Raw genomic sequence first — 13,482 nt, 5'->3', positions numbered from 1 at the left:
TTTATGTTTGACTTGAGCCCTTCAACTTTTGTGAATTTGTATTAGTTCAAGTAGTTATTTCATACACTCTACTGTTTTCTACATCTATGAAGACTGATTTGGATGCCTGTCTCTTGTACAGTTGTGTGGTTTGGACTTGCTGTGTTAGATTGGATAGGGGTGGCAATTGTGGGCTCTTTTTGGTCTTGTTCTTGATCTTACAGGAAATATTTTGAGCTTGTCACCATTTGTGATGATAATTTTGGGCTTGTTATATGACCCTTACTTAGTTGAGGTGCCTTTTAGAATATCTTATTTGTTAAGAATTGTTATAGGAGGTTGTTTAATATTGTCAATTTTTATGCATTTTTTGCATTGGTAATGTGATTTTTTCCCTTTGTTTTGTTAACATGATATAGCACATTTATTTGCTTATGTTCAACCATCTTTCCATCTACCAGGGATAAATGTCACTTGATCATTGTGTGTGGTTCTTTTAACAATTACTTAAATGTGAATGGACTAACTTCGGCCATCAAAAATCTACATCAAGAAATGGGATATATTTACCTGTATGCTTGCTTTACCTTAGGGCATAAGGTGTTGACTGAAAGTGAAAGGAGATAAAAGAATCAGGCAACAGCAGCAGCTCAGTGGTAGCGTACTTAGCATGTATAAGGTTTTGAATTCTATCTCCAGCAGCACAAAGAAACAACAAACACTAACTTTATTTAGTGGAAGCACAGTGCAGTTATGTAAGTATTGACAGGTTTTATTTTACTGAGGTCATCTCATTTTTCCCTTTTTTCCTTTAAATGGATCACTGTTTTCATTTAGCTTTCTTCTTGATGTCTAATATATGTTCTTTGTCACAAAGTACACTGTTTTAAACAGTAAATGTTATATAGCTCGCTGGACATGGTGGAAAAAGTCATTATAGATTCTAAATAGACAGTTAATGAGAATGCATTTACTTCTGTTGGGGGTAATACTTTGGAGAAATAATTTCAAAAACTTAGCAGTGTATATTAAAGCTGCCATTTGTGTGCTTTATGACTCTGGTAATCCTACATTTTTATGTATCAAGATCAAAGTTCACACTTTAGTTTTTTTTTTCTTGTCCTTTCCTTTCCTTTTTGTTCTTCCAATTTTATTTTAATTTTTATGTTGGACCTGGGGCTTGAACTCAAGGCTGTTACTTGAACTGTTCCTGAGCTTTTGAGTTCAAGGCTAGCGCTCTACCACTAGAGCCACAGCATCACTTCTGGCTTTTTAGTGGTTAATTGGAAATAAGAGTCTCATGTACTTTCCTGCCTGGGCTGTCTTTGAACTGTGATCCTCAGATCTCAGCCTCCTGAATAGGATTATAGGTGTGAGACACCAGTGGCCAGTCTTCTTTTGTTTTCTATTTTTTCTGCCTCTCCTCCTCCCATATTTTTTTTCCTTCTTTTCTTTTGACAAAGTTTTGCTATGTGGCTCAGATTGTCCTTGGACTCATGTTCCTCCTGCCTCAGATCCCGGAGTACTGGGATTGCAGGTATGTGCCATCACACCTGGCTCACACCAGTATTGACCTATCCCTAAATTGGAAACAAACCAAATGTGAATCAACAGAAGATTGGGTAAATAAATCAGAGGTAGATGAAAGAAATGGATGAACTTCACTGGAAAACTTTTTTCTGTGCTGTTATTTAAGCAAATGCTCCCAGCCCTCTAATTTTGAGTGAAAAAGACAGACAAAAAAACCTGCCCTTCTCTAACTCAAAGATAACCATTTGATTAGAGAATGTTTTTTCATACATTGCTGTCTCAGTAAGCTTAGGTTCTTACAAAGCATAGGTCTCCAAGGTTTTTGTGGTGAGAATTCCAGATAAAGCTTGTGGGGATTCTCTGCCCAGATTGTACCTAGTTGCCATAGAGATTTTGATTAGGTTTACCAGTCCGTTTTCCACTGTTATAACAAGGTACCTGAGGCTGGAAATCCAAGATCTCACACCCCCTTGTGTTTAGTTTCCCCCTCCCCCCATGGACTGAATCATCTCAACGTGGCAGAAAAGCAGAAAAGGAAATGGCTGTGTGAGAGGGGGACCATGGAAGGTAGTGGCCTTGCTTTAAAATATCTGGCCTGGGGCTGGGAATATGGCTTAGTGGTAGAGGCTTGCCTAGCAAGCATGAAGCACTGGGTTCGATTCCTCAGTATCACATAAACAGAAAAAGCCGGAAATGGTGCAGTGGCTCAAGTGGTAGAGCCCCTAGCCTTGAGCTGAGGGACAGTGCCCAGGCCCAGAGTTCAAGTCCATCAACCGAACCCCCCTCCCCCCCCCCCAAAAACGGCCTGTTATTGATTTACATCCTCAACTTTTAAAAAATTAAATATAAATTTTTTTTTAATGAGCCAGTGGCTCATGAATATAATTCTGGCTACTCAGGAGACAGATCTGACCATCTCAGTTTGAAATCAGACCTGGCAAACCAATCTAGGAGACTTACCTCCAATTAAACAGTAAAAAGCTAGAACAGAGGCTGAAAAGTCCTAGTGAGAGCACAGGGCCTTGGAATATAAGCCCCATTATTGATTGGCACAAAGTGAAAAAAAAAAAAAAGGTTTGATCAAACCCAGGCCCTTGCACATGGTAAGACAAATGCTCTCTAAGCAGCACCCCAGCCCCTCTGACGGGCTCCCTAGATCACTTTGATCTGCTTCAGCAAGAATCGTTTAGCACAGCTTATCTGAGCCATTCATCCTCTGCCTTAGTAATTGCCCATGCACCGATCTTTGCCCACAAATTCTTAATTACACATTGCTGTTTCTCTACTGCAAAAAGTCCCATTAAATTATTCCTAGTGTGGGCATCAGTGACAAACAGCTAACGTGGTTAGGTGGGGGTTTGAGTCAGGGCCGGCGCTTGACAGCCTGGCAAAGCGTCCCGGAGCCAGGCTCCCACAAACCTGTTTCTCTGGTTTATAGCAAAGTCTCGCGCGAACCTGGCCGTTGGGCCCGGGAGAGAGGTGACGTCACAACCGCGCCGCAAGTCGGCGCCGTTCGCGCGCCGCCATGTTAGTTTTGCCCTGGGTGTGGGGGGGCGCGGCGGGCCCGTGGGAGGCGTCCGCTGTCAGCTCGGACCTGAAGACTCCCCCTTCGGGGTCCGCGGAAAGTCGGTTGTCGCCTCTTCAGAATTCTCCACTGCCGTCGTGACCCCCCGCCAGCCCGGGAAGGAGGAACATCTTCCCTGACTGCAGCTCCGCGGACTCCGGCGGGGCTGCGTCCTTCCACCCGGGCGCCCGGCGCTGCCCACGGAGCTCGGCGCAGAGGTCGTCCGGAGCCCTTGATCCTCCTGACCTCGCCAATAATCGTTTCTCCACCAAGTCGGGTCCAACTTGTGCGTCCGGTAATAATTATTGTTGTTGAAAGGATCCATCGCATCCATCCCAGGAGACCACGCAGAGGCAGGCAGGCAGGCCCAGGAGAAAGATTATTACAAGGTTTATTAGAGGAGCCATGCTTCCCCCAGATAGGGAGCACATGGCCGCCTCCACTATCTAGGTAGCAGCAGGGTCTGGGGGTCGGAAGTAAGGTAGGTGGGAGCTCAGGTGGGTCTGAGTGGAGAGAGGGAGGGGCCAGCTGTCTGGCAGGAACTCCAGGGCTGGGAGGAGCTCAGGGCTGGGTAGAGCTGAGGACCAAAGGTGTGTACAGTGCTTACAGTTGACATTATTATTTTGTGCTAGCCCTGGGACTTGAACTCAGGGCCTGAGTGCTGTCCCTTAGCGTTTTTGCCCAAGGATGGCTCTCTACCACTTGAGCCCTAACCCCACTTGCTGGGCATTGGAGATTAGTGTCCCACAGACTTTTCCTGCCCAGGCTGACTTCGAACTTTTTATCCTCAGATCTCAGCCTACTGAGTAGCTAGGATTACAGGTGTGAGCCACCGGCGCCCGACTTAATATATATAATATATATACGTGTATATTATATATATAGGCACAGTCACATATACTTTATATGTAAAGGCTCCTAGTGGAACTACTTGTGTTACCCAGTGGTCATTTCTAGGGGCTTTCACATACATCTTACGGAGATGGAGGTAATTCTGGTGTTGAGGATTGGTACTAGTGCTTCTTATCGAATGGTAAATCTTTTGCAGGAATGCAAATGACCTTACAAAGAGGAGCAGCTTGCCACTGCCCTCCTGGATTCATAGGCGGCCTGGTGGTCCTTGGAGTCACAGAAGAGAGCATCAAGGTGCATTTCTGCATCAGCCTTCCAGCATGGAAACCCTCCTTGTGTCCCCTGGTAAGTGCTATCCTTCCCACACAGAAGGGATGCTAGTGGTCTGAGCTGAGCAGCCTCTGGGCCCGGGTGCTGTCTCTCAGCGCTTTAGCTCAAGGCCAGCGCTCTGCCACATGAGCCACAGTGCCACTTCCAGTTTTCTGGTGGTTTATTGGAGATAAGAGTTTCAGTGATTTTCTTGCCCAGGCTGGCTTTGAACCTCGGCACTCAGATCTTAGCCTCCTGAATAGCTAGGATAACAGGCGTGAGCTGCCAGCGCCTGCCCCCCTCCCCCTTTTTTTTTAAAAATCACAGTGGGCAAATAAAGTCATACTTCTCGGGGTTTTTACTTCTCATTTCATCTGTACAAGAGATGCTTATACTCCACCTATGTAGCAAAGCTTTCCAAGGCTTCTCTGCCTATGGACAAGGCTGACTGCTTAGGGATAGGGGCAGTAGTGTGTATGTGTTTTCCTGAGTGTGCTGGATTATACCATGGTTTCCAGCTAGGCTGTAATAATAGCCATGCATATGAATGTGAGGATTATGTTTTAGCTTTGGGGCTTCTTGCCACCTTCTTTTTTTCCTCCATCCTAGGTCTGTTTTCTAGAAGTCCAGTCTCCTTTCATGAAGAGGCCAAAAGGGCAGTGGCTAACCAGCTGACAAATTGTTATCAGGTAGGAATGAATGAATGAATGAATGCTATCCGCCAGAATGGCATGTTTGCATCTACCAGGAAGTCACATTTCCACCTAGGCTGACTTGTCTCTAGGGCTTCTGGAAGGAAACAAAGGCATACTTCAGATCTGAGTTCTCAGGTGTATTTCCCCAGCTAGTGGACCCTCTTGTATTGGTGGAGCCTTACTTTGAAAATCATCCCAGCATTTCAGTAATTCCTCATGAATCTTCATTCCCACAGCGCAGTCTCTACATCTCTGATTTTCTGGCTGTTCTGACAGGTGATAAGGTGGATGAATGTTTCCCTTTTTTTTTGGGAAGCCTTCATTCCCTCACCGCCCTTATCAAGTATATTTACATAGAGAGACACATAAAAGGAGGAAGAGTGTCTGGTCATGGGTGTTCATTGTTTTTGTTGTTCATTAGAAGAGTGGAGAAGATGAAGCAATGAATGTAGGTACCAAATTATCCTGAGGGCCAGTGAACCCTATGGTGGAGAGTGGGAGGACTCTCCGCTCTCTCTAGGGATTGAGATCCTTGTGTTCATTCTGTAATGAACTTTTTGTGTGTGGGGGTATGACAGTTCTGGGCTTGACCTCAGGGCCTTGGTGCTGTCCTTGAACGTTTTTGCTTAAGGCTAGCATCTACCACTTCAGATCTCAGTCTCCTGAGTATCTAGGCTGTCTAATGAACTTTGATGGAGTTGTTACTTGGCTTAAACCAGTTGTGTGTGTGTGTGTGTGTGTGTGTGTGTGTGATGGTTTAGGACCTGGTAACCTTTGAGGATGTGGCTGTGGACTTCACCAAGGACGAGTGGATGCTCCTGGACTCAACTCAGAGAAGGCTGTACTGGGAAGTGATGCTGGAAAACTATGGGCACCTGGCCACAGTAGGTAAGGCTGCCAGCATTCCTGTAGCCTCTTAGGAAACAAAAGTATATCACCAGCCAGGTGCTGGTGGCTCACGCCTGTAATCCTAGCTACTCAGGAGGCTGAGATCTGAGGATCATGGTTCAAAGCCAGCCTAAGCAGGAAAGTCTGCAAGACCATTATCCCCAATAAACCACTAGAAAACTGGAAGTGGTGCTGTGGCTCAAGTGATGGAGCACTAGCTTTGAGCTGAAGAGCTGAGAGACAGCACCCAAGCCCCACGACTAATTAAAAAACGAACACACACACACACACACACACACACACACACACACACACACACACACACACACACACACACACACCCCACACACACACCCTTACCTATTTACTGTGTTATTGGACTGGTGGGGTCAGCTCTGAGGACAGTGGAAAATGTGAGGCCTAGACTCTACCCAAGCTCGTGGTTCTCATGGTATGGTCTTGGGGTTAACTGTATCCCTCTTAGTCTCTCAAAATGGTACCTCTCCTCTTATGACATACTGAATCAGAAAATCTTCAGTTGGGCCCTATCTGTGTCTTTTTCTTGTTTTTAATTTTTTTTTTTTTTTTTTTTTTTTTTTTTGTCGGTCGTGGAGCTTGAACAATGGGCTTGGGTGCTGCTCATGTGCTCTTCAGCTCAAGGTGAGCACTCTGCCACTTGAGCCACAGCACCACTTCCGGTTTTCTAGTGGTTTATTGGAGATAGGAGTCTCATGGAGTTTCATGCCCAGGCTGGCTTTGAACCGCGATCCTCAGATTTCAGTCTCCTGAGTATCTAGGATTACAGGCGTGAGTCACCAGCGCCCGGCTATTGTTTTTAGTTTTTTTTAATGCTGCTACTGGGGCTTGAATTCAGAGCCTCAAGCTCTTGTTTGGCCTTCCTTTCATGGCTGGTGCTCTATCATTTGAGCTATACCTTCACTTCTGTTTTTTTCCTGGTTAATTGGAGATAAGAAATTTTAGTTTTGTCTGCCCTAGTTGGCTTTGAACTATGATCTCAGCTTATTGAGTTGCTAGGATTATAGATATGAGCCATAGGTGCCTGGCTTCATCTGTGTTTTAATAATCCTTACACTTGAATCCACTGGGCCTACAGTATTTAATGATTACCAAAGCAGAGTGATCATGAGTTTTAGTCCAGCCTGTGCTACATAGTGAGAGTGTATATGAAAAAAACAAAAACTAAAAGACAAATAATTAAAAGAGAAAGAACCATAATACTTTGTGAATGTCTACATAACTATCACATTGGTATTGGAGATCAGAAGTCAGTGCCTTTACACATATATGAAGGGACATTTCTTTTTTTCTGTGCAAGTGTGCTGGTCCTGGGGCTTGAAACTGTCCTTGAGCTTTTTTGCTCAAGGCTAACACTCTCAACCTGAGCCACAGCAAGGATGACAGTCAGCTACTGATTCTCCACTGAAGGGATATTTCGTATTGAGGACTTAAGTAGTCACTTTACGGCTGTCATTAGAAGTGTAATTTCCAAGCCAGGTGCCAGTGGCTCAAGCCTGTGATCCTAGCTACTCGGGAGGCTGAGATCTGGGGATCACGGTTCAAAGCCAGCCTGGTTAGGAAAGTCTGTGAGACTCTTATCTCTAATAAACGACCAGAAAACAGGAAGTGGTGCTGTGGCCCAAGTGGTAGAGCATTAGCCTTGAGCTGAAGAGCTGAGGGACAGCATCCAGGCCCAGAGTTCAAGCCCCAGGACTGAAAAAAAAAGTGTAGTTTCCCAAATTGAAAACGAATGAATGAAAAAAGGAACAATAAAGAGATAATCATTTCTGAATCATGGGAGTTTGTCATGTCCTGTGTGAGCTACTTCCATGACTGTATCTTTCTAATATTCAGGATATCAGCTTGTCAAGCCCAGCCTGATCTCCTGTTTAGAGGCAGAGGAGTTAAGGACAGCAGAGAGAAGTGTTCTCCAAGGTAAGTGTTTGTGAAAGGCATCTGCAGTCAATGTGAAGTTAAGAACCTTTGGAGCATGAGGAATTAAAAAATCTAAAATACATATATGTACATACAGTTCACACACATGCATGTTTACACGTATGTGTGTATATATATTATACTGTATACCTTGGATGTGTGTATAGTATAGTGGAGTGCATATGTATGTGTATACATATGTATGCACATATGTGTGTAATATGTATTTTGTGATTCTGAGAATAGGGTGTGAGCATGCCAGGCATGTGTTCTATGCTGAGGGAATATAGCCTTTGAGTTAGCTGGAGCTGTTGGACTCAGAAGTTTGGGCATGTCATCAACACTAACACTGTAGTACTTTTGCAACTGTCCAGAATTTTCTTAGTCTCAACCAGGCTTCACTTTTGAGTTAATAGTTCATATATATGTTCTTTTTCCTAATAATTTTCTAATTATTTTTCCCTGTTTCTTTTACCTAATAGTTTCTGATCACTATGACGTTTGATTTCAGAAAATACAAGGCATCATTTAGATTTCTAGATTTTGATTGTGTTCTTATGATTGTGACATTATTATTATTATTCTAGAGATTGAACTCAGGGCTTTGGACATGCTCACACAGGGCTACCTCCCCAGTCCCTAAAATTTGAAGCAATAACTAGACTACTCAAAAGCTATCATCATTTTATTTTTGTAATTTTGTAATTTATTGTGTTGAATAGGAAAACAAGTACAAATGAGTTCTATCATTCCTAACTTTTCTCATCTCTTTCCTCTGTAAGCAACTGTATATTTCTCTGTTTCCACTTCAGAATGGGCAATGAGACTTAACACCAAAGAGACAGCAGTTCAGCGGGATACTTTTTGGTTAAAAATGTTAGCAGAGATACAGCTGGTAAGACAAGGCTTGTTTCTTGTTTTCCAAATTCAGGGGGGCTTGGGTCTTCCATGATATCAGTGCAAGAGAGAGAAAGAGAGACTGGAGAGTGTGGGAATGGGGTCTCTGGAGAGATGCCCCAAATCTGCAGGGGAATTGAGTTCTTCAAGGACATGTTCCCACCTTAAAACTAGATAATGAGTTTTGTGGAGTCCCTCCCTCCCTCCCTCCCTCCCTCCCTCCCTCCCTCCCTCCCTCCCTCCCTTCCATACATTAATGGTATAAGGGGGTTTCATTGTGACATTTCTATGCATGTGTCTGATGAACCCTGAACAACCCCTCCCCCTCCCATTAATCTCCCTCATTCTTTTCTCCCTTCTTAAAACAATTTCAGGCTGGGAATGTGGCTTAGTGGTAGAGTGCTTATCTAGCATGCATGAAGCCCTGAGTTCAATTCCTCAGTATCATATAAACAGCAAAGCCGAAAGTGGTGGTAGAGTGCTAGCCTTGAGCAAAAGAAGCTCGGGGACAGTGCTCAGGCACTGAGTTCAGGCCCCAGGACTGGCAAAAAAAAATAGGGCATGCTTGAATTATGACCTGTAAAGAGCGAGACAATCCATCAAGCTACAGTTAAAGATAACATTTATTTACACGATTTACACCAGAAAGGGGGCCCTTGACTACCTTGTTCTCGGCTAGATACTCAGAACCAAGAGCAGCCTCAACCACCAAACTTCCACGCCTCCAATGGGCAGCCTGACCTTTATTAGTTGGTCTGCAAAACACCAATTAGTCGGTCTGTAAACCTCAGACCTCCAAAGGGGAAGGCTTTTGCCTTTCCTCCCTTCTTCCTTGTCTGCAGGCCTCTCCACTTTCCACAGGCCTGCCCTGCTCTGCTCTGGGAGGTGCCTCTCACAGAGAGGTGGTTATACCTTCCTCTTTAGAGGAAGGCCCCAAATGATTTCTGGAGGAGGCCCTGAATGACCTCTCCAGGTTGACCTCTACTGGCCTGCCCTACTCTGCTCCTACAGGCTTTCCCCTCCTGCTGTCTCACCTCCCCCTACCTCCCTTTCACTCCACTCTACTCTACTCCCCCTGTACTCTCTACTCCACTCCTCTCCAATGAGACTACTTCCCCATTGCTTGGAACATGTAGCCTATATATAGGCTGTGCCCTTCCCCCACTAATAGTTTCCAACTGCCATTCATGCTCTCTCCCAAGCTACCTACTGTCCAATCACTTCCAATAGGCAGCTCATGTGGGGCATGACACCTCACCCCCTCCAGCAGCATGCCCACCCCCTTTCGCCCTGTGGGTCAATGACGTCAGCCTCTTGATGGCCCACCCCCTCCAGCAGGCCGGGCCAACCCCGGGCCATGCTGATTATCACACTTGAAGGACCCACAAGAAATTCTGGAGTAGAATGAGTGAGTACCATTATCATCACCATCATCACGTTTTACTCACTGTTCATTTTTCATGGACAGGCCCATAGCCAGGACAGAAAGGAGCTCTGTGACTTGAAGCCTCATGAGGAACTCATCAGAGAACACTTGGGTCCCCTGATGCATGGGAGTCCTCAAAATGGAGGGGCCACTGATGACTGCAGCCAGTGTGGACAAGACTTTCCTACTCTGCATCAGGAAATGGGTGCACACCAACTCCCGGCATTCAGTCCATGTGGAAAAGACTCGAGTCTGACTTCGGGTGATGCTTACCAGGCACCAAGTGTGCAAGCCAGATCCCTCGGATGTGGTGCCTTTGGGCCTGCCTTGGTTGGCTGGTTATACCTTCAGCCACCTGGGAGAGCTGGTAGTGACGATGGGGCCTTCCAGTGGGGAGAGCAGCCTGGGGCCTTGGCCCCGCCCATGAGCCACACTACGAGTGCTCAGGCACACCCCGGGAAGCAACGCTACGAATGTAAGGAGTGCGGGAAAAGTTTTAAGTATGCTGCCAACCTTAATATCCACATGCGAATCCACACAGGGGAGAAGCCCTACCAGTGTAAGGAATGTGGGAAGGCATTTTCTCGGTGCTACCCACTAACTCAGCACTTAAAAACCCACACTGAAGAGAAGCCCTTTGAATGTCAAGTTTGTGGGAAGTGCTTTCGGAGTTCCTCCTGCCTCAACGATCACTTCCGCGTTCACACCGGATCAAAACCCTACAAATGTAAGGACTGCGGCAAAGCCTTCACAGGGCGCTCTGGCCTGAGCAAACACCTGCCTACCCACACCGGAGAGAAGCCTTACGAGTGCAAGGAGTGCGGGAAGGCCTTCACCTCCACCTCGGGCCTCATCAAACACATGAAAAGTCACACAGGAGAGCGGCCCTTTGAATGCGACCACTGCGGGAAGGCCTTTGCTTCCTCCTCCACCCTCATCACCCACCTGCGGACTCACACGGGAGAGAAGCCTTTTGAGTGCAAGGTGTGTGGGAAAGCCTTCACGTGTTCCTCCTACCTGCGTATCCACATGCGCACACACACCGGCGAGAAGCCCTACTCGTGCAAGGAGTGTGGCAAGGCCTTCACGGAGCGCACGAGTCTCACGAAGCACTTGCGCACTCACACGGGAGAGAACCCCTTCGAGTGCCATGTGTGCGGGAAAGCGTTTGCATGTACCTCCTACCTCCACAACCACATCCGGACTCACACTGGGGAGAAACCTTACGTGTGTAAGGAATGCGGGAAAGCCTTCACGGTCTCCTCACACCTGAGTAAGCACGTGAGAATTCATACCGGGGAAAAGCCTCATAAATGTGAGCAGTGTGGGAAAGCCTTCACAGTGCGCTCAGGCCTCACAAAACACACACGAACCCACACGGGAGAGAAGCCCTACATGTGTCAGGAGTGTGGGAAGGCCTTTACCACCTCCTCCGGTCTCATGGAACACATAAGAAGTCACACGGGAGAGAAGCCCTACGAGTGTGACCAGTGTGGGAAGGCCTTTGCGTCATCATCCTATCTGATCGCCCATCTGAGGATCCACACGGGAGAGAAGCCCTTTGAGTGTAGCACGTGTGGGAAAGCCTTCACATGCTCTCCCTACCTGCATATCCACATGCGCACGCACACGGGGGAGAAGCCCTATGCGTGCAAGGACTGTGGCAGGGCCTTCGCTGTTTACTCTCACCTCAATAAACATGTGCGGACTCACAGTACAGAGAGATGTCAGCCAGGTGAGGATTTGGGGCCAGCTCGGGGTGCTGCTTCCCCTCTGGCAGGATGCGTAACCACGCTGGAGGGGAGCCCTTTGGGTGGAAAGAATGAGGACACGGCTTTAGGAAGTCCTTTTGCCCTGACAATGCATTCTGATTCACAGTGGCCAGAGAGCTTGTCAGTGTAAGCCATTCTGCAGTATCCTCAGGCCCCCATCACTGCAGGGTCCCCAGGAGAACCTGTTCTCTGCCTGTCCCAGGACCTGGAGGAGTGTGGAAAAGCTGAGTCTGTTCAAGTCCATGTGACAAGCACACATCTTTCAGCTGTGCCATGTCAGGAATGGAAAGCCCTACCTGTTTCTTGGGAGCTGAAGAAACACATGATACCTTCCATTGAAGAGAAAGCTACTGATAGAGAATGGCCAAGGTGTAGTTCTGCATAGTTCTTTGATGGTTGACTGAGAAAGTCCTTAGGAAAGGATGAAATGTGGGGAAGTCACTATTTTATTTTCCAGTCTTAACATCATTCCTTAATAAATAGGCAAGGATTCTCACTGAGAGAAAGTGAAAGAAATCCTGAGTCCTTTAAGCTGACAGAGACATGGCTTCACTGATGGCTTTATAAATGTATTTTGATTACCTGCACTTTCAATATTTGAAATGTTTTGAAAATATGTATTTGTGACCAGTTTGAAAATGTAATTTCTTATTCTCTTTAGCTTTTCTTTCATCTTTACCAAGGTGTGACTGAAAACTAAAATTATAGAGGGTACAATCTGATGTGGTATATATTACTAGTCAGGATAATTATCCATGATAATTGAACTGAAATGATTTAGGGTATACTATCTGATGTAGAATGAATTGTCCACACACACACACACCATCCTGAAATGATTACTACAGTCAGGATAATTGAAGTATCTTATATGTGATATGGTGGCCCATTAGTTTTGGGGTTGTGAAATACTTTCCACTGTTTTAGCAGATTCAGATATACAGGATGTTGTTATTGACTGACCTCATCCTACCCACCCCAACACACACACACAATTTTTTCTTTTTGGCCAGTTCTGGGGCTTGAACTCAGGGCCTGGGCATTGTCCCTGAGTTTCTTTTTCTCAAGGCTAGCACTAACACTTGAGCCACAGCATCACTTCAAGGTTTTTCTGTGTATGTGGCACTGAGGAATTGAACCCAGGGCTTCATACATGCTAGGCAAACACTGTACCACTAAACCACATTCCCAGCCCCCCCAATTATATCTTTCATTTGGTGAGATTGACTTTTATTTTTTGCCAGTACTGGGGCTTTGAACTCAGAGTCTAGGTACTGTCTCTTATCTTTTTCACTCATGGCTAGCACTCTACCACTTGAGCCACAGCCTCACTTCTGGTCTTTTTTTTGGGGGAGTGATTCATTGAATAGTCTCACAGACTTTCCTACCCAGACTGGCTTTGAGCCACTATCCTCAGATCTCTGCCTCCTGAGTACCTAGAGTTACAGGTGTGAACCACTGGTGCCTGGCTAAGGTTTGTCTTTTAAATTCCAGATTTAAGAACAATCATGTAGCATGGTATTTTTGGTTGTGTCTGGCTTGTTTCACCTAGCATGATGTCCTCTGGGTTCATCTCTGGTGTTCCCAATGGCAGAATTTCCATCTCTTTTAAGGATA

At 45.9% G+C, this 13,482-nt stretch overlaps 1 protein-coding gene across 1 annotated transcript; it reads left to right on the top strand.

Annotated features, from left to right (window-relative positions):
- The first annotated feature begins 3,048 nt into the window (after positions 1 to 3,048).
- LOC122119696 (zinc finger protein 345-like) lies at positions 3,049 to 12,823 on the top strand. Its single transcript, XM_042693728.1, has 7 exons — positions 3,049 to 3,368; positions 4,122 to 4,270; positions 4,844 to 4,923; positions 5,691 to 5,817; positions 7,690 to 7,770; positions 8,583 to 8,665; positions 10,136 to 12,823. The coding sequence occupies exons 2-7, from the start codon at positions 4,246 to 4,248 to the stop codon at positions 11,993 to 11,995; spliced, it is 2,256 nt and encodes a 751-aa protein (XP_042549662.1). The 5' UTR covers positions 3,049 to 3,368; positions 4,122 to 4,245; the 3' UTR covers positions 11,996 to 12,823.
- The last annotated feature ends 659 nt before the right edge of the window (positions 12,824 to 13,482 follow it).

Source organism: Dipodomys spectabilis, unplaced genomic scaffold, assembly GCF_019054845.1.
Source record: "Dipodomys spectabilis isolate Male_0828 unplaced genomic scaffold, ASM1905484v1 ptg000173l, whole genome shotgun sequence".
In the NCBI taxonomy this organism is placed as follows: Eukaryota; Metazoa; Chordata; class Mammalia; order Rodentia; family Heteromyidae; genus Dipodomys; species Dipodomys spectabilis.
The sequence above is the reverse complement of the archived record's forward strand: the minus strand, read 5'-3'. Positions and strand labels throughout refer to the sequence as shown.